Below are 23,891 nucleotides of genomic sequence, written 5' to 3'. Positions count from 1 at the left end.
ATTATTAAGAAACTCTGAGAGCGCGATGGGGAGAGGGAAAGTTTAACGAGGAGAGATTCGCAGGAAGGGATGGAGGGTTGGTTGTCGATGATCGAGGCGCGGGAGAGAGATTTGAAGACGAATGCTACCCCACCTCCTCTGGATGGACGGTTCAGTGGGATGAGGGAGTAGTCAGGGGGAAAGGCTTCACTAGCGATTGGGTTGAAGTCATTGGAGAACCAGGTTTCGGTGATGAAAACTAGGTCTGGTTTGACAGAGGTGAGGAGGTCATAGATGCAATGTCTGTTTTTTGCTACGGAACGGGCGTTAAATAGGATACAGTTCACCTCAGCAGGCAAGTTAGGTCTAGGTGCTGGACCGGGGTGTGGCGGTGGCGGAGAGAGCTGAGGAGGGGGGTTAAGGTCGGTGATGCTAGAAGGGAATAGTGGGCGGGCTGAAAACTTGGCAGGTTCCTGGCGGGGCTGGGTGGCTTGGTGTGATAGGATGATTGGATTTGGGTTGGGGGATTTGAGGGAGGGGTGTGGGTGGGGGGGAGTTTCAGTTGCAGTTGATGAGAAATCGAGGGAGAGGGGTTTCAGGAAGGGGGAGGCCACGGGGGAAGGCGGAGAGTGCGGGAGAGAGGGGGTGGGTCGGGACAGGGGAGGCGAAGAGTGCTGAGAGATTGAGGGGGACCAGGCGCGTTTCCTCTTTAGTTTCTTTGCTGCGACTGGTGTGTGGGAGAGGGTAGGGGGATCAGAGGGGGAGAGGGAGGCAGCTTCGGTTCGTGCTAGGGCTCGGCGCGCAGTTTTTAGGGAGGGGAAAGAGTTCGGTCGGGGGGGGAAGGTGGCAGGGGTATGAGGGCAGGGAGGTGTGTGGGTGATTTCCAGGTGGGGTGTGCTAGGTCTGATGGAGAGGGGAGCGGGTGTGGGCAATGCTGGCGGGTTGGGGGTGGAGTTCAGGGGATGAGTGGTTTTAGGGTGAGTGCTTCGCCATCGTGCTCCTCTGGCTTGGTGTTTGGAGAGGGGAGTGGCTGCTTGTGTGGAGGGGGGTGGGGTGGTATGGGAGGGAGGGGTCGGGAGGGAAGGTAGATCGGAGAGTGGGGGTGGTCCCCTGCGGTCGTTTCTGGCAGACTCAGGTGGAGTGGGTGCGCTCATGATTGGTGCTGGCGTTCGGTTGATTTATGAGGGTTTCTGATTGTAGTTCTAGGATCGGGGGTGTCTTCTGGGTTTGACGATATTAGACTATTTGGTGCTCTCTAGGTACAATAGTCGGCCTAGGATCGGGGGTGTCACGCCTTTAGGCGCACTTCTGGGTTTGACAATATTAGACTATTTGGTTCTCTCTAGGTATAATAGTCGGCAGATGATTATTAGTTTATTAGGTACGTTTCTGAGTTCTCCTGTACACAGGAGAAGGTGTTCGGTCAGTCACTAGATTCAATTTACTTGGAGGGGGTATTAGATTATTTGTCACTGTTCCCGATTCTACATTGCACATTTAAACTGTTAGTTATCTTAATAGGGTTTAGCGGGCAAGCAAGTGGGGTACTACTTTAATTCACTGTTATACTGGGAGGGTGTTAGGTATGAATCTAAGTCAAGATTTGTATTGGATTATTAGTCGCCGTTTAGGGTTTATATTACACATCTATACTGTTTAGTTATATTAATATGATTAGTTAGGGTATGCTAGTAGGTGCAGTTCATTCAATTCGACTTCGTACAGTGAGGGTAATAGGGACTTTGTACCTATAGATTGTTAGTGAGATTGATCGGTTTGTTCCAGCATGATATTACATTATTGCAAATTTCGTAGAGATGCTATTGTGGTGACTTCAGAGGGTATTCTTCCACAGAAAGGCTATTAGAAACGCTTTCTAAGTTCACCGAGAGATATATGGGACATTTTAGTGGAGCTTTTGGACGGGCTATTTGGGCGTGTCACTAAATTCAGCTTTCCAGACAGGCTATTGGTAGCATTTTAATTGGTCGACTTGCAATTGGGAACGCTTCTAGAGAGGCTATTGGGCGCAACTTCTAAGTCCAGTTGGGAACACTTCTATAGTCGACTTTTCTCAGAGAGGCTATTGAGTGCAACTTCAAATGCAATTGGGAACACTTCTAAAATCAACTTTCTCAGAGAGGCTATTGGGTGCAACTTCAAATGTAATTGGGAACACTTCTAAAATCAACTTTTTTCAGAGAGACTATTGGGTGCAACTTCAAATGCAATTGGGAACACTTCTAAAATCAACTTTCTCAGAGAGGCTATTGGGTGCAACTTCAAATGCAATTGGGAACACTTCTAAAATCAACTTTCTCAGAGAGGCTATTGGGTGCAACTTCAAATGCAATTGGGAACACTACTAAAATCAATTTTCTCAGAGAGGCTATTGGGTGCAACATCAAATGCAATTGGGAACACTTCTAAAATCAACTTTTCTCAGAGATGTACATTGGGTGCAACTTCAAATGCAATTGGGAACACTTCTAAAATCAACTTTCCTCAGAGACGCTATTGGGTGCAACTTCAAATGCGATTGGGAACACTTCTAAAATCAACTTTCTCAGAGAGGCTATTGGGTGCAACTTCAAATGCAATTGGGAACACTTCTAAAGTCAACTTTTCTCAGAGAGGCTATTGGGTGCAACATCAAATGCAACTGGGAACACTTCTAAAATCAACTTTTCTCAGAGATGCTATTGGGTGCAACTTCAAATGCGATTGGGAACACTTCTAAAATCAACTTTCTCAGAGAGGCTATTGGGTGCAACTTCAAATTCAGTTGGGAACACTTCTAAAATCAACTTTTCTCAGGGAGGCTATTGGGCGCAACTTCTAAATGCAGTTGGGGACACTTCTAAAATCAACTTTTCTCAGAGAGGCTATTGGGCGCAACTTCTAAATGTAGTTTGGAACACTTCTAAAATCAACTTTTCTCAGAGAGGCTATTGGGCGCAACTTCTAAATGTATTGGGCAGGCATATCCTGTATAGGTGCACACCAACCAGCCACACAGGTTTTTATTGTATGTATTGCATCACTATGACGATGTGTCTGCTCTTAAGCTTCTGCTTGTACCCTTTTTTGGCAGAACATTCTTGGCAGCAGAGTTATTTGCTGTTGTTCTCATCTGTGGGTGAGATTAAAACATCTTATCTTTACAAGATTGACTTGGGCCTTTCTTCCCCAGCTGGGTGTATTCTCTCTGGTGTGAGTGTTCAGGGACTTGCCTTCAATTAGTGACACCGACGTGATCCCAGCACCCCCCGTATTTGCAGAGGCTTCCAGGCCGATTCTCCAGAAGGAACTGCGCCCACCTACAGAGACCGGTCCCAAACAAACACTAGTTCTGAGTGGTTCAGCAGGAGCCATTTTAAGAGAAGTCCTCTCTGCTACTTTGAAGCGGGGTGCAGCTCCTAGGAGAGTACATGCCGGTGTAACCCTGTGACGGAGGAGTTCGGGTGAGCACGCACATGTGAGTAGACTCTTGTAAGCAATAACAAGTAGGGGACAGATGTATGGTAAATTGTGAGAGGTGTGAGCACGTGGAGAGCCAGGTCATTGATGTGACATGGGTGTGGGTTCTTATTTCTTATTTCTTATTGGTGTTTGTACGGTGAAGAAATTATTTCGGTAATGCATTATGAGGTAAGGCAAAGATAAAGCAAAGGTAAGGCAGGAAGCACTTCCTGGAAAGGGGAGGGAAGGTGGTACCACAATAAAAAGTATATATATATTATTTAAAGGAATAGTCTCATATAAGTAGTAGGTCTGGAACAGGTAGTGGTTGTTATTTCAGCTTGTTATTTCAGTTTAATTATTCTGGGCCTCATTACGAGTCCGGCGTTAACCGAGGCGGTAAAACCGCCTGGTTAACGCCGGACTCGTATTACCATTCCGCCTCCGTGATTCCCGGAATTACCGGGGCATTACAACCCCGGTTTTCCGGGAATCACGGAGGCGGAATGGTGTAAATCCCCATTCCCATTGAGTCCTATGAGACTCGATGGAAATGGGGATCATGGAAACACCGGCAGCATCTCGTAATGCTGCCGGTGTTTCCTCATCCGCCTGCATGCGGGAGGTGTTAAACCCGCCAGGTCAGACCTGGCGGGCACATCACCTCCCGCCTGCAGGGGTCGGACTCAGGCGGTCCGGAAACAACGGTGGCGGCGGGTTTACCGCCACCGTTATTTCCAGACCGCCTGGGTCGTAATGAGGCCCTCTTCTGTGTTTTATTGGATGAAGAACAGGCCCTAGGAGGGGCGTTGATTGTGTGTCGTGGTGTGTTGTGGCATTGGATGGTTTTGTGGAGTAGTGTGTGTACGCAGGGAAGGGGAACAGAAAAGTGGTGGGTGACTGATTTTCTTTTTGTTGTCAATTGCCAAAAACAGTGGCAGCCTGCGCAGCGCATCAGCGGGGCTTTGCAGGGTTTATTAAGACATAGTCAGCACTAGGTTGGGGGGAGGAACACCACTAGAGTATATGTATACAGCACTGCCACTGTATCATGACAGGGTGGAGAAATACCATAAGCATTGGATTTTGGAGATGGGAGGAGGGTGATGCCCTGCCTGTGGCCAGAGCAGGGCTCACACAATAAGAGCGTCTTGGAAGACATGTCCACCTTTTTAGTAGCTAAGTATAAGGGGAAACAGCTACAGAAGAGAAAATGGCCCTCATTACAAGTTTTTTTCAGGCGTTAAAGTCCAAGGCGCTAAGCGACCTTGGTGCTAATTACGGCACCGTGATTTAAGGTGCCGTAATTAGCGCCTTCCCCCATTATGCCCTATGGGGCGAAAATGGGAATGGGGAAGGGCAAATGGTGAATGGAGAATTACTGCCCCACTCACCTTGGAATGCTAATAGCACCATGGTCCACCGCCTGACTTGTAATGAGGGCCAATATATTTTAGACCTCTGGTGAATGTTTGAGGACACAGAGGATCAAGGAGATGGAGCTGGGGCACATATACATATACAGAAATATGGAAAGTGCCGGAGGGGATAAGGAGAGGGTAGGGTGTCAGCGGAGCGTGGGGCAATTATGTCCTGGCAGCATGTCCCGCAGACGGGTAAAACAAATCCAACCTATGTACCCACTGTGGTAGGGATCCCTTCAGCACCAGTAACACCACAGGCTACTGCTCCCCCACCCCAATATGTACACCCACCCGGAGTATCGGCCTCTGCGGGTGTCAGGTCAAGGGAGTTGAAAAATAGGTTGGAAGAGTTGCTGAACAGGATACAGGCATCCTCAAGAGAAGTGAGGGATATAGAGGTGTCGGAAAAAGGATTGGGAGAATGGAGATCAGGGGAGGTGCTGCTCAGGATGAATACCGAAGGGATAAGCAGCATAAGTGTTGAGAAGGAGGGAAGCAAGGTTGAGTGGGCAGTCCTTGGACAGGAGAATAAGCTGTTGGAAATGATTAGAGGGAAGATGACAATGACATGTTTGATGAGGGACATTGTTAAGAAGAAGGAAGTGATGAAGAGGCGGGTGAGAGTACACCACAAGGAGAAGGTTTGTGGGTGGGGGCAGGTTGAGGAATAGGGCTGGCCAGGTGGTGTTGGTAAAGAGAAGCGGAGTTATGCAGAAGGGTGTGGGAATTGAGGCAAAGATGAGGTTGCCCCTCATAGGGGGCAGGGAGGACACAGTGTGTGCCCTGCCCCAGATGGATAAAAATACATGTGATTAAGGCTCTCCCACAGCTCACAGCAGGGGCGAGTAAGTGGATATATGAGTTTGGAAAGCAAATGGCAGGGTGTCCCTGGCAATAAGGGACATCAAGACTTTCATGGTTGCTATAATTGGGGACCAGGCCCGGGATATTTGGGTAAAAGCAGGGTATCCGGGAATAACCCTAGGGGGCGATACACACGATGGAGCATCCTTCAACAGAATTAGAGCACAGGTGTGGGATGCGCTAAGAAGAGCTTTCCCAGACACCCTGATTTACAGTCCCTGATGCAGTGTACAATGGGCGATGAGGACCCATCTAAATGTATTCCTAAATTAGAAGAGATGTGGAGAGCTGAAACAGAAAGACTGTGGGCTCATTCAATACCATTTTTCTATTTTATTGTAAAGATGGGCCTGCTAAAGGAGGTGCGGAAGGGATTAGATAAGATTGTGGGTATCGAAGCAAAAGGGTGGCAGGAGATACAGAGTATAATAGTGCACCATTGCAAAAGAATCAAAGAGCGGGGTAGGGAAACAGCCCAAAGTTATCAAATGGAGGAAGCAAAATTGGTAGAAAAGAAATTGGCAAAAGTTGTTGTCCAGGCACTTGGGTCGACACCAGCACAGGTGTAAGGGATAGAGAGCAGCCAACAGGCGACTATTGCGGCACTCTGGGCTGAAGGAGTAGAAGGATAGTGGGGCGGGGCAACAGTATCCTGGCCTACAGTGGCAGCAAGGAGGACCGCAGTGAGGAAGAGGGGGCTTTGAAGGGAAAAAGAGGTGGGTTTGGACCCAGAGGAGGTGGGTTTGGACCATCGCAATGTTGGAATTGTTTTGAGGTGGGGGCCTTTTGCAAGGGAATATAGGAACAGGTCTGCAATGGGGTATAATTATGGGTCACAGCAGCAGGGCCATGGGCCCCAAGGGCCACAAGGGCCTCAAGGACTAGGGTGTCTGCAACAGGGTCAAGTGTATCAGAATCAAGGGTATTCACAAGGGCAAAACCAAACCTATAATCAGCAGTCCCAAGCACAGGACACACAAGTGCAGCACCTGCCACAGCAACAGCAGGGCAGTTTTGCCCCGGTGAACAGAGTACCGAGCGGGACTACCACCCCCTTTGGAGGAGCAACAGTAATGGAGGTTAACACCTTCTCATTCCCCAGAAGGAACACATATCCCGATTAGGACAGCCCACAGAGAGCACTCGCGTGTTCGGTCGTGTGGGAGATTAGGTGGTGCGGGCTCCCCTATTATATTCTGAAAGTTTCCCTGTTAACTTGTTGAGCAGGGACTTGCTCAGCAAATGAAACATAACAATGGGCCTCATTACGACCCTGGCGGAAGACCATAGTGCTACCAGCACCATGGTTCATGCCGGTAAGTTACCGACTCCGCCATGGAGAAAGGGAGAATTACCACCCCATTACAAGGTTGGCGGGGCGGTAATTCCCCCTTCCTCCATGGCCCTTCCCCATCCCCATTTTTGCCCGTAGGTCTCAATGGGAATGGGGAAGGCGCTAAGTACGGTGCCGCAAATTGCGGCACCGTAATTAGCACCAAGTTCCCTTTGCGGGTCCCTACTTTAACGGCTGGTCTACACCAGCCGTTAAGGTCGGGTCCCGCAAAGGGACCTCGTAATTAGGCGCTAATAGGTTAACGGCGCAGCAGCCTTTTACGGCGCCGTTAACCCATTAGCGCCTGGGTCGTAATGAGGCCCAATATCATTTACAGATCGCTGTATAGTTGATTCATGCCTGGGATGTGCGAAATAAGAGCAATGTTGATAATACACACCTGACATGGCTGGTGGTGGTCCGCAGGACTCTCATGGAGCCGGACATGTTCATTTATGGTATTTACTGGGCTCATGGAGGTGGGGCCTCAGATTGCTAAACACTGATGGCGAGTGCCCACAGATTTCATATTTCGTCCAGTTGTGTAACCTGAGGTGGTGGCAGGAAGAATATTGTCGCTGGATTTACAGGGATTGTTTGTCTCTGACAAGAGGGTTGTCATGCTAGGAATTGATGGATGTGAGTAACGCACAGTGCTCTGTCTAGATCCAATAGTACAATTAAAGGAAGTGATGGATGATGAGCTGTTTGAGAACAATGACAATGATGGGCAGATAATATTAGAAATTTGTATCCGATTGACCTTTTTTATTGTGGCAATTCCGCCTTTACCAAGCAGGCCAGAAAGTAATTGCCCCTCTCAGAAGTAAGTATGTCTTTAGAAGCCACAATTCTGCCTTCACTTTGGGGGGGAACATTTTTAGCCTTAGGTACCAGTCCTCAGCCCCACCTACTCTTGTGCTTACAACTCAGAGCCAAGTTCAGTTTCTTCTCTAACCTCATAAGGGCTTCTTGAATGTTGAGAGTCTGATTCTCTTTAATACTTAGCCTTTTTCCATAGGTATACTCAGGATAGGTCTCTTTCAAACAAAAAGTCTTTGAGAGGTTCTTAATTGGCTCTTGTAATGGATGGGGCGTTAGCCTTCACAGTGGTCGTTCTTTGGTTCACACCATTCCTATCACTTCAACTTATTTCACAATTACCCTTCCCACAGACTGAATCAGTGGGTCCCTCGACTTGTATCACAATGTCTTCCAATTCTTGTAGAATGGTATTCAAGCTGTCTCGCCTACTTATTGATTTCATACCCATCAATATTTTCTCCTCTAATACACTGACCTCTTTCTTTAAAACGTGTTCTAAAGTGTCTGTTCCACTGCTAGGTTTCGTAGCCTCCTTCTTGAAGACTGCTCCACCTTCTGATCCCTTATGTAGTTTTCTTTAGCATGTCCCTTAGACACAGTATCAAACATTGTTAGTGAATTTCTTCCAGTCCCCACACACCTGAAAGTGAGCATCCCCCAAAAAGGCATTTAAAACTCCACAATGATAGTCAATAATGGGCACACCCCAGATGGGAATGAGACCAAGACCAAGTGTGGGTGAAGTTAAAAGTTCTATCCAAACCAATATAGGGCAAGCAGAGAACTCTGCAAACTCTGAGAGCGCTCTGCCAAACATCAGTAAAACATTCACATTTATTACAGAATCGTGTCATAGATGACGTAAGCTATAGGGGGCACATAAATTGTGGGGATTGGATGGTGAAGTCTAGATACTATGTAATCTGTAGGTCCGGCACTCTGGGATTGGCGGAGTTACACGTGGTGCCAGTGCGGGGTGCACGGGTCAGCTGGGCTCTTCAGGGTGGAGCACCAGGTCAGGAGCTGTTTGAGTTGATACATCTTGGCTGCACTAACATTTTGCCCTTATGGCCACACATACACATTCATTGTTAACTTCTGCTTCAAATTGTTTTATAAATCCTACAAATTGTTAATCCAACATCACAAGAGAAATAGCACATAACTCTCGGTGCTCTCAATGGATCATCATAAAAAACATTATTCAAAAAGGGCAGCTTCATGAGTGCAGGTACCTTGTCAGGTGCCTTATCAGGGGGCATGTCTCAGGATACCTTTATGATTCTGCTTTGTTAGATTTAGTAGGAGACATCTTTATAGTATGTTAGTACAAGAGTGAATAAACTGCCACCATGGTCAGTTGAGGTTAGGGTGAACTAGAATACTATCGGGTCAGGGGGCACATAGCTGGTACATCAAAAGGCGGTGGGATGTGGGGCCTTACTGCCCATAATTCTTTTAACCAGAGCATGGAGGTACACAGTGGTTTTATGGTGCTATCGTGTTCAGCAGGCGGGTTCAGCAGGAAGGTGAGGAGGTATATCTGTGTTATACCAACAGCAGTAAAACAAGCGCCTTCAATTGTTAGCCCAGCCTGAAGTGGGCGGGAGGTGGCGGCTGAGTAAGTGGCACTGCATGGGAAGGGAGAGATGGCCCTGTGGCTTCTCGCGTGACTACGTTATAGTGTTACATGCACATCATTATAAATGAGAGACAGGATTATGCCAGTATAATTTCATATATATAGAAGATCATGCGAGCTTATGAACATTATACGTATTACACATTTTTGTATATCATGAGTACCATGTTTGCAAAAATAACTTCTATCAACAAAGGTCTTGTTAGCATCACATCATTCACAGGGCTAAAAGTTTTACATCTGGGTGCGGGACACACAAAAGAGGCTGGCATTAAACACTGAGGTAGAAACAGGTTGGCATATGAATTAGCATAGGAAAGAGTCTGCAACATTCTGCTTATAATCTGATTTGTGTAACATAATGCTCAAAGAATAAACAAATACTTCAAATGACACTCTATTAATATGGGCGGCACTCATTAACTTAAAAACCTGTACATATCACAACACTTAATTGTCTACTTATGAACTTGTATATTTTTAGGAAATCATAGAGTACATAGGGATATCACGCATTGCTTTTAAATATTGTGCAGCAACAATAATCCTTGATTAGTAATGGCAGGTTCGAATATACATATATTTTATAACTTCACGTGTGGGTGCTCTGGGACGGGAGAGGGCCGTCTCATTTCAATATGAACAATAAATCTCATGGACTTGTGGCTAATTCATCGTCCTTACAGATGGCTTAGCAGCATGGGTGAAACTGGGTGGCACACGGGTTTAGCATACATGTCTGGCACTTTAAACGGGGAACAAGATTGGGGGTTATTCACAACATATACTATAGATGCGGGGGCCTGCGAGAGGACAGGACAAGTTTTATAGAGGCAGCTTTGTTTTTCTCAGACCCCAGCTTTGGTCCAGTCATCATCAGGTCAGGTCAATGATGTACTGCGAAAGGTGAAAGATACAGAGTTTGTAATGTAGCTTGTTCGTGCCTAGTCTCCAGTGAGAACAGGCCTTCCGTTCAGCCGCCATGGGGAGGAGGGTGAGGGAAGTGCTGGCTCGCTGTGCGCGGTCATGTGGGGAGAGCTGCAGCCCTGAAGGCCGCTTGTGCTACTGAGGCCTAGATTATTATGTTCAAAACGGAGTCTAGGTGTATCACAAAATGGATTAAATCTGATTCAAACTCTCTTGCGTACAAATGTGCCACATTTATACAATTGATCAAGGAAACAGCCCTGGTTTGAGAAAGGCATTTTATTTTGCCGAAACACGTGTTACCAGAAAGGGCAGCAATTCAAGGCCATTTCAGAAATATATGTGGAAATAAACTATAGTTTTGGACATACCAAACCTTAAATGTGGCACATTTGTACACAGGAGAGTTTGAATCAGATTTAATCCATTTTGTGTACACCTAGACTCCATTTTGAACATAATAATCTAGGCCTCAGTAGCACAAGCAGCCTTCAGGGCTGCAGCTCTCCCCACCTGACTGCGCACAGCGAGCCAGAAATTTGAGGAAGGCACGGGGTCAAGAGATGGATTTTTCAGTATGGTTAGAATTCAGGCATGCTTCAGTTGGAAATCTAGCAGAGACTAAAGAAGTGTTGCACATCACAGTCAGATAAGGAAGAAGCAAAATATAGACTTCGACATCAAGACTGAAGGCGGCGGATCAGAAGGAGAAGCAGTGACATGAGCTTGAGCCAGGTAGCTAGCAACCTCAGACTCTGAACATGGAGAAAAAGAAGACATTATTAAGAGTGGAGAGGGAAGATGATAGTTTGGAGGAGCTGAAGATCAACCGGGTGAAAAAGATGCCCAGAGAAGGCTGACTTTAGAAATAAAATAATTAGCAAAATCAGAAACTGAGATAGGAGAGGTAAGAATATGGCTGAGGACATGAACCGTTTCACCATATTAACAACCACATTGTACACGCAATTACAATGACCAACATACACAGTTAATACAGAAAATGATCTCCATATAATAAAATTACTATAAACTGTACTGGGTAAGAGCTTGCAGATACCATATTGGTCTGATCTGCTCAACAGTGAATACACATAACTACATATAACTCCATCTGCAAAATAACTTCAGACCTTTCTCTGTGAAGCACTGAAATATATAAGTACATGTTTCAGTAATAGTCCTTTTACAATCCCCCTCAGCAGGGTGACTACAATTGAAATAGAAACTGAAATGGACTGTAATGAGTACTTCATATTTGCCTCGACTATCCATCGACAACATCACTGAAACACAATTTATAAAGAAATTGAACACAATATTATACATTGTCTCTATATCCATATATACATATTTAAAACAGTTCATCTAACTAATTTCAAATATTCTTTTTTCTTTAGTATAACAATTATAACAATAACCTCATCTCTTCATCAACACATATTAAGGGTGCTTATTGTGCCTGACTTCTTAAAACAATGTGCTATTTTAATACCTTTCAGATATTCCTAAAATTACAGCTATATTTTTAACAGTTATATATGTTGTTGCCTTGATAGCGATAATGTATTTTCAAATATAGGGTCACATAATCAATCTAGCTGTTTAGCTTATGTTAACCCACAGAACAAATGGACGTACTCTATCACAGGTCAAAATCTCAAACGGGGAGATTCTATTTGGAGCGAGTTCTAACAAGCAGATTTGTTGCCACCTACAAATTACTCTCATTGGACAACACTTCATGCTATGTGCTCTTTCTGGTCCAGCCCCTGGTAGTCATCCAGAAACAAATCTAATTGCACAGCTCTCAAGGACCAATGCTCTTTTCAGTCCTGCCACCATTCAATAGACAGTATCTTAAACATCTTCCTTTCTAGTCCTCATAAGTTTAAGGCGCCATTGCTTTTTCTCCTTCTCCTTCATACCAATGTCTCTCGAATTTTGGTTCAAAATCCAATACTGTTCTATAGTTGTAAGGAGTGTATCTGCATCACCTCTTCTGCTATTTAATTGGATCTTGCTCACAATAACCAACTTAATGTCATCTTCTGCTTAACTCCATGATTGGTATCCATCTAGAAACAAATCTAAATGGACAGCAATCAAGAGCCAATGATTCTCCCCATCTCCCTTAGTTAGTTGTACCCTGCCCACAATACCCAACTTAATGCCATCTTCTAGACTGTTCTAAGTTAAAAAGAATGGGCCTCAGTTTTGAATGTACAGTAATATCCCTAATTCTTTCTCACATAATATAAATTGCATGGGCAGTTTAAATAAAAGATGATTGAATATGTGAAACAAATTCTAACCTCTTAATATTTTGAGCATGTGGGAATGTTTTCTCATTTGCAATCAACCTGCAGATGGAACAAGTAGCACATGAATAATGTCCTTAAACTGGAGGCAAATTCCATAGCCTATTTTGAGGTGACAGGGTATCTTGATTTCCACAGGTTTTTTAGATTGACATACATGTTTGCCTTTTTTAAAGGCAAAAAGAGGTTGATCTGTATCCAAAATATCCTCGATAAGGAGCCCATTATGTCTAAAGGTCTTCTTAACTGTATTTGACAGTGAATTAGAAAACAGCATTCTATCTGTTGCAGTTTCTTTTTTAGGAGAACCAAGGGGATATACCAAACCCATTTTTTTCTTGTCTAATTATTCTAGATGGATACCCCATCTGTTTATGTTTTCTAGTCATTGCACCAGCACGATACTCAAAATGTGGCTTAAGGCCACAGTTTCTCCTAATCCTTAAAAATTGCCCATAGAAAATGTTTTCTTTTGACTCATAGGGACGATAACTATCTTATTGTAATAGAGATTCTTTTATCCATATCTTTAGTGCACAATGTAGAGTATTATTTTCCATCATTAACCCTAATTAATGGATTCCAAAAATGGGATTTGAAGCCTAAGGTTATTCATTGTAAATTCAAAAAGGACTGCTTTTTGTGTTCAACCATTTAAAAGGAATCATTCATATCAGATTCAGAACCACACCCCACACATAGAATATCATCTCTATAATGTTGATGTATCTGTAGGTTCTTTTTTAACAGATTTGTTTCCGCATAAATGGTGCATCCATCAATTGTGGCCCCATATACATTGTTCACACTAGGGGCAACCATACCGCCCATAGCTGGACCTTTTATTTGTGCATAAAAGTCAGATTTAAATAGAAAGAAGTTCTTTGTTATGCCAGTTTCGCCAGGGATGCTAAATAGCATGTCAGTACTCAAGCTGACTTCTCCTAGAATACAAGACTTCTTCAAGGATTATCAAGGCTTCATCGTGAAGAATCTTTGAATATAGTAATTCCACATCCCAGCTCACTAAAAACTCTCTGGCGGAATCAAATGTTATCCCTTCTTTCTCATTAATTATCTGCAGAGCATCTCATACAAATGAGGGTATTTGCTATACATATGGGCTCAACAAATGATCAATAAACCTGGTCAATAATGCTAGGAGAGAGTTAATGCTGGAAACAATGGGGCATCCAGGAGGGTGATGTACATTTTCATGGATTTTGGGCAAGGTACAAAATGGGTAAACGACTGCTTGTTTCGTAAGGAGAGCCTTCTCTTTCACATCAATCCATCCTTCCTCAAAAGCATGATCAACCAATGTTGCAATCTCTGCTTGTATTTTGGAAGAGGAATCTTTTTCCAATAATTGATATTAAGTACAATTCTTCAACTGATTAGCAATCTCCAGTTGTTAATCAGTGGTATTCATGATCACAATCCCACCACATTTATCTGCCAGCTAAATTGTAATGTTCAGATCATTTTCCAGTTTACATAGTGCTATGTGTTCACCTCGAGTCAGATTTTACCACAACCTTGGTTTTTATTTCAAAATAGTTTTAACAGAATGGAGGGCTCTATTTTCAAAAGTATTGATTTCAGGAGGGGCCAAGGAGTCAGGTGGATAAAATGCAGATGGTGCACAAGGCACATTACTTTCTGAATCAACAGATTCAGTGTGTCAGGCTGAGAGGTCCTGTATCCGTGGAAGCTGCTGAACCCCCGACAATCCCCCTGAGATGTATTTCCCAGAACTAGTTTTCAATTCAGCTCTGTAAACTACACCCCAAAGGGAAAGGGGGAATGGGATAACAAAACAACACCAGGCAGACTGCGTCAAGGCTAATCAGTGCTGAACCTGCAGAGGATAAAGAATAGCATATACACTTCCTTAATTCACTTACTTAACCTTATGAATGGGAAGACATTAATCCTTAACTAATAATTAAGAATCATACCTGGTTCTTCTCTTGAAATTTCTTAGAGAAGCGGATAAGAAGCTGAAAATCTCTCTTACTTGAGATACTTGAAATTCACAGCAACTTCTTACATTAGGCAAACTGGAAGTCTTAGTTCTTTGTTTGTCTTTTTTCCAACATGCACTGGTAGTACAATTAGATTGTCTTTAAAATATTCTTTCTTGTCATTTCAAAACTTTTCAAACTATTTATAATTATCTTGAGTCTTTGAATCCTTGAAGAAAGAGGAAACACGTGCTAAATGCACACGCAGGTTATTTCCATTTAAATTATCGATGAACTTCACATAGAAATCTTCCTGGTTGAAGAACACGCGCAAACGGATGAAGACGCGCGATCAAAATAATCCACACGCGCAAAAATCCACACGCGCAATAATCCACATGCGCTATAATCCACACGCGCAATAGTCCACACGCGCAATAATGTTCTCTTGCGAGACACGCGAAATAAAAACACCCGCGCTATTGAGTTCAAACGCGACGAAGTGATTCTCACGCGCAAAATCCTCGCGCTGGAAAAAACACACGCGATCCTTGTTCCATACGCGACGAATTGATACTCACACGAAGAAACACTCGCGCTAGGAAATACACGCGCACTCACATGGCACGCGACGAACAGATACTCGCGCTTTGAAGACCCGCGCTAAAAATCACACGCGCTTTGTATTTCACACGCGCTTTGTAGTTCTCACGCAGCGTATAGTTTCTCGCGCTAAGGATCACCCGCGCTATGAAATCGCACGCGCTCTTTAGTTCACACGCAGCGTATAGCTTTTCGCGCAAAGGATCACCCGCGCTATAAAACACTCGCGCGTTTAAAATTGCACGAGACCAACATCTACTCGCGCTCGGAATACACACGCTAGAAAACACGCGCTCACTTGAATTCGCACGCGACAGTCAAAATCTCGCGCTAAGGAACACCGCACTGGAAACACAAGCGCACTCCGGGAGTTCAATAGTTTTAGTAGAAACACTACTTTTAACGAATTTTCAAGGAGAATGTTATTAAGATGAACAGATTTACAGTAAAAATAAAGTCACTTATCTCCTGAGCGAATTCACAAAGATTTCCTGCTTTTCCTATCTTCAAAAACGAATTCCTGCCAGCTGATGACTTCTCCTGTAACCCCCAAGAAAGTAGCCGCTCAACTGCTGAGATCTGAAGGATAAAATCCACCAGGCCTAAGACTAAAGCAGGAACAGCCACTAAACACGTCCTCTCAGATGGGGTTTTGATGATGAAAGGCACAGAGTGACAGTTTAGAATGTTCATTGTTGTTCAGCATTGTCTTCTAGCCAATCAGAGCTGTCACTGTGAGGCTCCATCTTGCCTTGGGTCAGAACCAGGATTCTGAATCAGCAAGTTAAGGCCTAACCAACTATAATGGAAAACTTCCCACCCACACAAAGCTAATCTGAAAAGGATAAATAATAAAAAGGAAACTTGAATAAGAGAAGGAAACCTGACACAGTGCCCATGAAACATTTTCTTAGCGTACTCCTTTGAAAAAATGTATTGATCTCTGACATAACAATAAACATTTTGGTACACCTATTGGGAACAAAAGAAAACCCTTCATTAAGTAGACTATTTTCCTCTTCTGTTAGTATCTTAGACAGTAGATTAACAATAGGTGCAGTTATTGGATCCATTATATTTTTTGCTGCCGCATCACTGACGGGTCATGATATTGCTTAAAGGGATATTGTAATTCCCTCTTCAACTTTTGGGGCCTCCTCTTGGAAAAAAATGTTGCCACTCTGTTGACCAATATGATATTGGATGGCAGAGGGACCTACTTGATCTCTACAACAATCTTTGTCTGATCTACTACTCCCTGGCTAATCTGGAAATGTATTGTATTTTTGTGTGCACGATCATTTAGACTGAGATCCATAAGATGTTGAATCTGCTTTCCTCTATGACATCCAAGTATCGAATAGGGATATACTGACTCTTTGTTAAAATTACTAATATCTTCAAGTTTGCCAATCTTCTTACTCATATTCAACTGTTTAAAAAGAGTGATTTCTTTCATCCATGTCTTCCAACATTTATTTAGTGTTAGCTAGAAGTTGCTTTACCAAAAACGTTTTAGTCAATTCATCTAAATGTTTTACTTCAACCTCATGCAGTCTCTTAGCAGTCTTTGTAATCAAGATCAATCAGTATCATGAACGATTACCCACATGACTTAACTAATTTAAATGTTTTCTTCTCAGAAATAATTTTCGCTTTCCAATATTCCAACTTCAGTGTACCATGTACTTAATAACTAAATTATTTCGATTTAGCTTTCCTAATCAAATTATTCTATTTCTGAGTGGTGTGAACACTATATGGAGAAGTACTGCCTAATTAGGAGGGTCATGTAATTAGTTGTTTGAGGTGATCAGCTGAAAACGATAAACACGACCCAGAAGGTAGGCCATCATGGGCTTCTGCCACTGTTTATTAGTGACCCCAGATTTTAATTTACCTCTCCCTTTTGGCACATGCTCTTCCTGGATGCATCATAAGACTCATGGGTTGAATTGCTGTGGACAGCAGAGTTTACCAATAATAATGCTTGGCATGCTTACATTCGGGAATCATCCTTCAAGATACGGTATTGTGATAGGTCATTCTGATAGGCAAATCCCAGGGCTCTCCTGTAATGGTAATGCAGGGGTGTAAATGGCAAACCCAAAGAGCCGTTGGAGCAAGCATGTTCCTTGGTGAGGCCTAAAGTAGAAGATAAATGGTGCAGAGACTACAGAAAGTGGATATTTATTTGCAGGCTACTTAACGCCTCACCGAAACAGCTGGTCTGCAATGCTGGCATGGTTACAGTGTGGTATATAACTGGCACGGGGTAATTTTAATATTGTGCACACCCAGGACAGGGACATAAAACCTGGAGCTACACAACGTTTTCAAGATAATTCCACAAACTTGAAAAGGAAGCATGCCCACGGCACTAGTGCAGATTACTTGCGTGATGGCACAAATGTTATGAGCATGTTGTCTGAGAGCTTATATGGTTCAGTTAAGGGAGGTCTTCAGTGAACCACCAACTGGAGAAGGTAGTAGTAGTTGTAGACCAGACAGACACCATATGCACCACAGAGTCCTTACATTATGTCTAGAAAGGAGAAGGGAAATGTAAGGTGCTATGTACTTCTATTGTGCTTCCTGTCTCAGTTCAATGCTTTCTTCCCTCTTTTGCAGCGACAAAAATGGGAGCGGACTTGAAATACATTCTGACAAAATTTCTCCCAGTGATGGAGAGGACTAAAAATTTCATCCATCGTTTGTGGTTCAGTCGTGGTGAGTAAAAAAGGCAGATCTTCTGTCTGGTGAGACAGGAGATGGTTACGTGCAGAAATTGTGAGGGTGTATAAAATACATTTGTGAGTTTGGAGCAGAATACTATCAAAGTCAACTAAGATGTATCATTTTCAGGAGGAAATTGAAATGATTCCCACAAGGTGTCTCCAGAAAATGAATAATTTTTTTGTTTTCTGTAAACCAATTGGGTTCTGTGTTTATTCTATCTAACATTAAACATTCTGCATTGAACTGGGGTTAGCAAATTGAGAAAACACACATCATATTGTGATAGCACCCATGATGGCAATATGCTTTTCCGTTCCTTGCAGTGTTTGAAATCTTGACCATGTCGTTTGCCCAAACAACAGAAAAAGAATTAATCCCACAGTTTCTGAAGGGATACTTTGTCTGCAAAGCATACATTGATGCCCCTTGTAGCTGCACTAAGGAAGAGTACAGGGTGAGTTTTTATTTCAGGAAGCCATAGCATGCCTGTGTGCTCTCTTAAAACCTCATTCAATTTGTTTTTTGTGTGTGCCACTTGTGCATCCAAAGATTAAGGAAAACGTGTCCCAAGCATATGCTTGGAAATTACCCAGTGAATGTCAAGGTACTCTTTAGGTCGTTCAACTTTGTTAGAGAAATGTAATTTCTTCTGTGTTACTTCTCATAGATACGTGAGCAGGTGCTGCTAACTCAGGGCCACATGGCGAATTTGCTTCCGCCAGACCAGCTGGAGTTGGAGCTGTCCAGGGTGTCCAAAGAAATATTTAGTCTGCAGAGCAGCATGCCTCTGGAGAGAACCTTTAGCTTGATAAAGGTACGTATGACTTTTGGTAAACCATGATGTATTGCCTACTAACCTAGCTGCTGGCAGAGACAGTGAGTAGGGATTTACTGGAGTGGTTTGAAGTACAGCTGTCTGAGAGATAACAGTTTGCACAAAATTAATTCTCCTCCCATCTTAAACCTGCCACTATTGTGTAGATGTTGGATCTTGCGGCAATCCTGTGAGTCTTTGTTTCCGGACCAACATATTACAGGTCTGCCTGTCCGAGCTGCCCTGCCCGACAGTTCTGACCCTGCCGGGCACAGCGGGCACGGTAGGCTGACCCATCACGGAAGCACAGGCACCGTTAACAACAGTGCCCGTGCTTCTGTGTCCACATTCCCATAGAGTCAAGTAGAACTCTATGGGAATGGGAACAACATTTTACCAGCGTCTGACTTTCCAGGCCGCCGGGGTTGTAATCTCCTGGTGGCACCGGGAAGTCAGGTGCCAATAAATAGTTATGGGTCTGGCGGCAACCCACCAGTAGCACCGGTACGGTTACCGCCGTACCCGTAATGAGGCCATTGCCTCCTAGGTACTTCACTGGGATTTTCTTTCTACTTTTCAATTACATCAACTGGATGTGAAATACACCAGTTTCTACAAGCTACACCCTACCACACTAAACCAATCTCATTCTAGCACTTCAGCTGATTTGACACGCCCAAAGGTACTTTTAGATAGTCTGCTCAACACTGCCAACCTAGGAACAATGGTGCATCTTCTTGTACGCTTAGCTTCATTTTCTTCCCATTTTGTATTTAGTGATTGTTTTGAGTTGGTTTCATGTCTTTTTCTTATTCTGTCATAATGGTTAAGCCAGGGGAAGACTCGCTTGCTGTGAAGTCCTTTTGAATGATGAGAGGCCAATATACGATTGTATTGTCGCTATTAGAATATACCGATGATGATAGTGCCCAATAAATAATCATACAGACTTCCACAAATTCAACTTCACAAAGAAACGCATTGGGGAAGAAATAGCATCGTTTTTGAGGGACCATTAGTGGCAGTTAGGGTAGGAAGATGTTGAAGAGACTTATTTGAGAGACACAATTGCAGCCTATTTGCAGCCAGGTTGAACAAGAATCAAAAAGACCCCATATAGTGGAGTGACAAACAATGTCATTATTGAGATCACTTTCTTTGGCACAGAAGTCAAAGTGTAAGATATGAAAAGGGTCATCTTCTAGGCTACAAGCAGAGGCTTTCAGTACAGTTTGAATCAAGGGTGATACATAGGGAGTTATGAGTGTTGATGAATACTGATCAGTTGTTCTCTCTTTTTCAGAACTATGATGCTTTGAAGAGTGTCTGTTTTAATTTTTTACCCGCTTCCTCTTTCCCCCTAGGGTGTTTGGAGTGCAACAGTGGCCAACATACATGCATAGACTAGATACTAATATGTCTGTAAAGCCAGCAGTTGCTGCAGCATTCGACTCATTTGGACCTGATAATATGCCAGTAATGCCACTGTAATGACACACTCATGCTGACTGTACAGAAAATATGCTAGTATTGTCACTGCACAACACATTCGTGCATTGTGCTGTAAATATAAGCCAGTGCTGCCAATGTAAATTATTGTTATGCTCCAACATATTCCAGCAATATGCTCTAACAACATTGGCATGCTGCCTGTGCCCAATATATGCCATCATGCCACTGTAAAACATACATGTGTGATGCACCACAGACCGATGTGAGTGTCCCACTAACAGCACATCATACAATCCTGCTGCAGTTGCAACACCAGTGGGAGAAGGAGAAGTGGACAAAATAACAAACTATACTACAATTGTTAATCCTAACACCTGATCTTGGAATATCTAAGAACTAACCCTCACCCATAAATACCTGTACTTGAATGCATCAGCAGAAGATCTGGAGGTTAATAATCCAAGACGGAAGTTGTTATCCCTAAAGGAAATGAGTATGGCCTCACTGACTTGAATTACATCTTAAATTACAGCCAGTTTTTATCCCGTCATTTTCTGGATACTTGACTTCTCATAATGAAATCACGCAAGGCCCTGTGTATTTCTGCTCTAGCAAAATTTGTTTAAAGTAAAAAATACCTTTTTTCTCCAATAACTTCAGTCCAGCCCTAGCGTACTCTAACAATATTCCTTACATTTACGACATTAAGGTTCTTTCACTTGTGTGTGTCTTCTTATTTTTGGGTACCACCTTTAGGTCTCTGTAGATGTACCGCTTTGCCTTGCAGTAACTGTCTTTCAAGTTCAGTAAGACCCAAGGAAGAATGCACTACCTCCAGTTTCTCTGAATTGCTCTTACATGCATTTGCCTCACAGAACCCCCTCATTTTGAGTAGGTTCACTGAATTAGAGTACTGTTAGGCACCAAAGAGAAGGGAGGTCAAGCAGACTTTTTTGCTCCTCCCTGCACCCACCAGTCTTTCTGGAACGTATCCCATGAAGCAAGCACATATCACTAAATGAGAATCGGATTTGGCCCTCTTTTGACCTTTTACTTTAGGAGAGCAGGCCAAGACCATCTAACATCACAGATGATGAATGAAAGTCAGTCATAGAATGTTGGTTGGTTTCTAGACTGCATGGAAGACAGGTCATAAGCCTGTCACTCCACCTACCCTTCCCCACCATGTTGTATTGGGGAAGATCTGGATTTCTACAAAGATCAGTTAAGGAAAATGTCAATTAAGTCATGATCACCCAGATTCACTCAAACGTAAATGATCTGCCCTCCATAGGTCCCTGTCTCAGTGACAGACATCCCTCCTTCAGCAAAGAAGCCACATCTCCTTCCCAGGGTCTTCTATACTAAGGCAGCTTACAGAGAACAATATCAATTTGATTTTCACTGTCCTCCCATGCCAAATTATACTTTGGTTATGGACAGCAAGCCAGATCATACCCAGAATAACTCAGAGTTACAGTCATCATAAAGTTTAAAATTAATCTCCTCCCAATGACCTCCCTTAATCTATAAGCCTCAGGAGAAGTTCTCATGTGTGATGGGTCCTCAATAGTTGTGTGCCGGCCACTGACCGACTTCTTCCACCAATCCCTTCTGAACAAAAATAATCCTTACTGTTATAGCAAATCCCCAATCTTTGACAAATCAAGTACAGATTATTTATTATTCTTACACTTCTCCCTCCCTGGATGGAAGAGCATGCACTTTTACTGGGGCTCAACATACTTAGGGTCCCTCATCCCAATTGCCCTCCCTCCGAGTGATCTGGCCTGTGGGCTTACTATGAGAAAGGCTGTTCCTATGCTATGTCGATTGCCACTTAAACTAAACAGAAACATACTTGCATCAGCAGATAAATTGGAGAGTCACAGGAGGGAGGCCTATCTACCACTACTGCTAGAGGTTCCAGGAAGTTGTTTCTCAGCCCACATTTGAAAATAAGGAGGCCCTCTTTTCCTGCAGCCAAGCACATTCCAGAACTAAGGAGTTATAAATGGATGATATATCTCACCAGATCTCTGTTCCCCTGCTAGAGTTGTGCAGTTCTCCATCCACCCTCTGTGCAACATGACTCCTGTCAAACAAATTCTTAAATTTTGAATTCAGTAGTGTCAAATCATTCGAGGGTGCACTCCCCTGAGTCACTAGAAGGATGGACCTCAAAACCACATCCCCAGTTACATAGGCAACATTAAGGCGACCATGGCAGCTCCAGGTGGAAAGATCTTGAGTGACAAAGAAAGCAGAGTTGGCATCACTGCATTGCAAAAATTTGAAATTTCTTAGAAACCCCCCCCAAACTACTCTGCACTAGTAAAGGTATGGCGCCAAACAGAATGGCCATATGCCACTAAGAGGATTGGCCGTGGATTCTGCATGGCACCGATCGCTTTCTATCTCTGGATAAGGTTTGATTGGCTCCAATGAATGGATAATTTTAGGTGGCTGGTGTGTCTTCCTAGCCTGTAAGCTGCTAATCTTCAAACTCAATGTTTCTACCTACTCACTCAAGTTCAGGCTCTCTCTACAGGATGCTGCTAATTCCTCCCAAAGGTCTCTAAGCATCTCCCTTAAAGAGGTCAGAGTATTCCCTTAAGGTGGTCCATGTTCGCTCAGGCTGAAAATCTCCCCATAAGCCTTTTATTCTATCAGGCCCCATCTGACTTGTTATGTCATGTTGATTTGCACTGTGCATCGCTACCACCCAAGCACAGTCCCCAGGCACTCACAAGGCTCTGCAAGAGTAGAAGATGGGTTGTGTTAGTCAGGATAGTGTAGAGGAGGAGACAAGTGCATCTACAGGAAGTCCCACCCCCCTGCTACGTGTGTGCTGGAAACCAGCAGTCATGCCAAGTTTGATATCTGTAATTGTGACAATTCCACGGAAGGTCTTTGAAACAAGGTATCCTTTAAGAAGACCTTATATGACGTACCCCCGGAGAAATGATGATCTAATGGAAGCAGCTCCCGAAGGAACATGAAGAAAAAGGATAATGACGTCACAAGAAGCAAAAGTGACACACAGAAGAGAATGGTCGGAGAAGAAGACCTCTAGACAATACAGAAACTGGTGTTGAAATAAAGAATCGAGTAAGCTTTTATGTGCGGAATGAAGATTGCACAAGCGAAAAGCACTTCAGAAAACACAAGTCATTTTACAATTGTACAGATGCTGCAATGCAAGTAGACTAAGCATTCTTAAGGCTGGCTATACGTAGTATATAGACTGCAGGCAGTGCCGCCAGCATGAATGTAAGTTCTGGATATTCAATGACAAAATGTAGTAAGCGAGTCTCCATAGATGAGAATGAATTGAAGGCTATGTGTGTCGCAGCAAAGAAAAGGTTAAAATTCAAAGCAAGACCGAAGAGGTTGCCTGGCTTGGTGTCAAGGACCGAAAGCAGCCAATAACTGAGAAGCTGCTGCATCTCATGTTAAGTTGCAAAGAGAGAACATCATTAGTGGCAAGTTTTTTCATTAAGGACTATTAAATGCTAGAATATGAGCTAATTCACGGT

At 43.5% G+C, this 23,891-nt stretch overlaps 1 protein-coding gene across 1 annotated transcript in view; it reads left to right on the top strand.

Moving 5' to 3' along the window:
- LOC138548640 (uncharacterized) overlaps positions 1-23,891 on the top strand; it is a 633,569-nt gene that overhangs the window by 328,110 nt on the left and 281,568 nt on the right. Inside the window, exons 7-9 of the mRNA XM_069642327.1 lie at positions 17,979-18,077; positions 18,410-18,540; positions 18,754-18,900. Of these exons, the coding sequence (XP_069498428.1) occupies positions 17,979-18,077; positions 18,410-18,540; positions 18,754-18,900 (377 nt within the window). The remainder of the gene's footprint in view (positions 1-17,978; positions 18,078-18,409; positions 18,541-18,753; positions 18,901-23,891) is intronic.

This window comes from Ambystoma mexicanum, chromosome 1p (assembly GCF_040938575.1).
Source record: "Ambystoma mexicanum isolate Mex_15411 chromosome 1p, UKY_AmexF1_1, whole genome shotgun sequence".
NCBI classification, from domain to species: domain Eukaryota; kingdom Metazoa; phylum Chordata; class Amphibia; order Caudata; family Ambystomatidae; genus Ambystoma; species Ambystoma mexicanum.
Note: the sequence above shows the minus strand (reverse complement) of the source record. Positions and strands in the feature narration are given on the sequence as shown.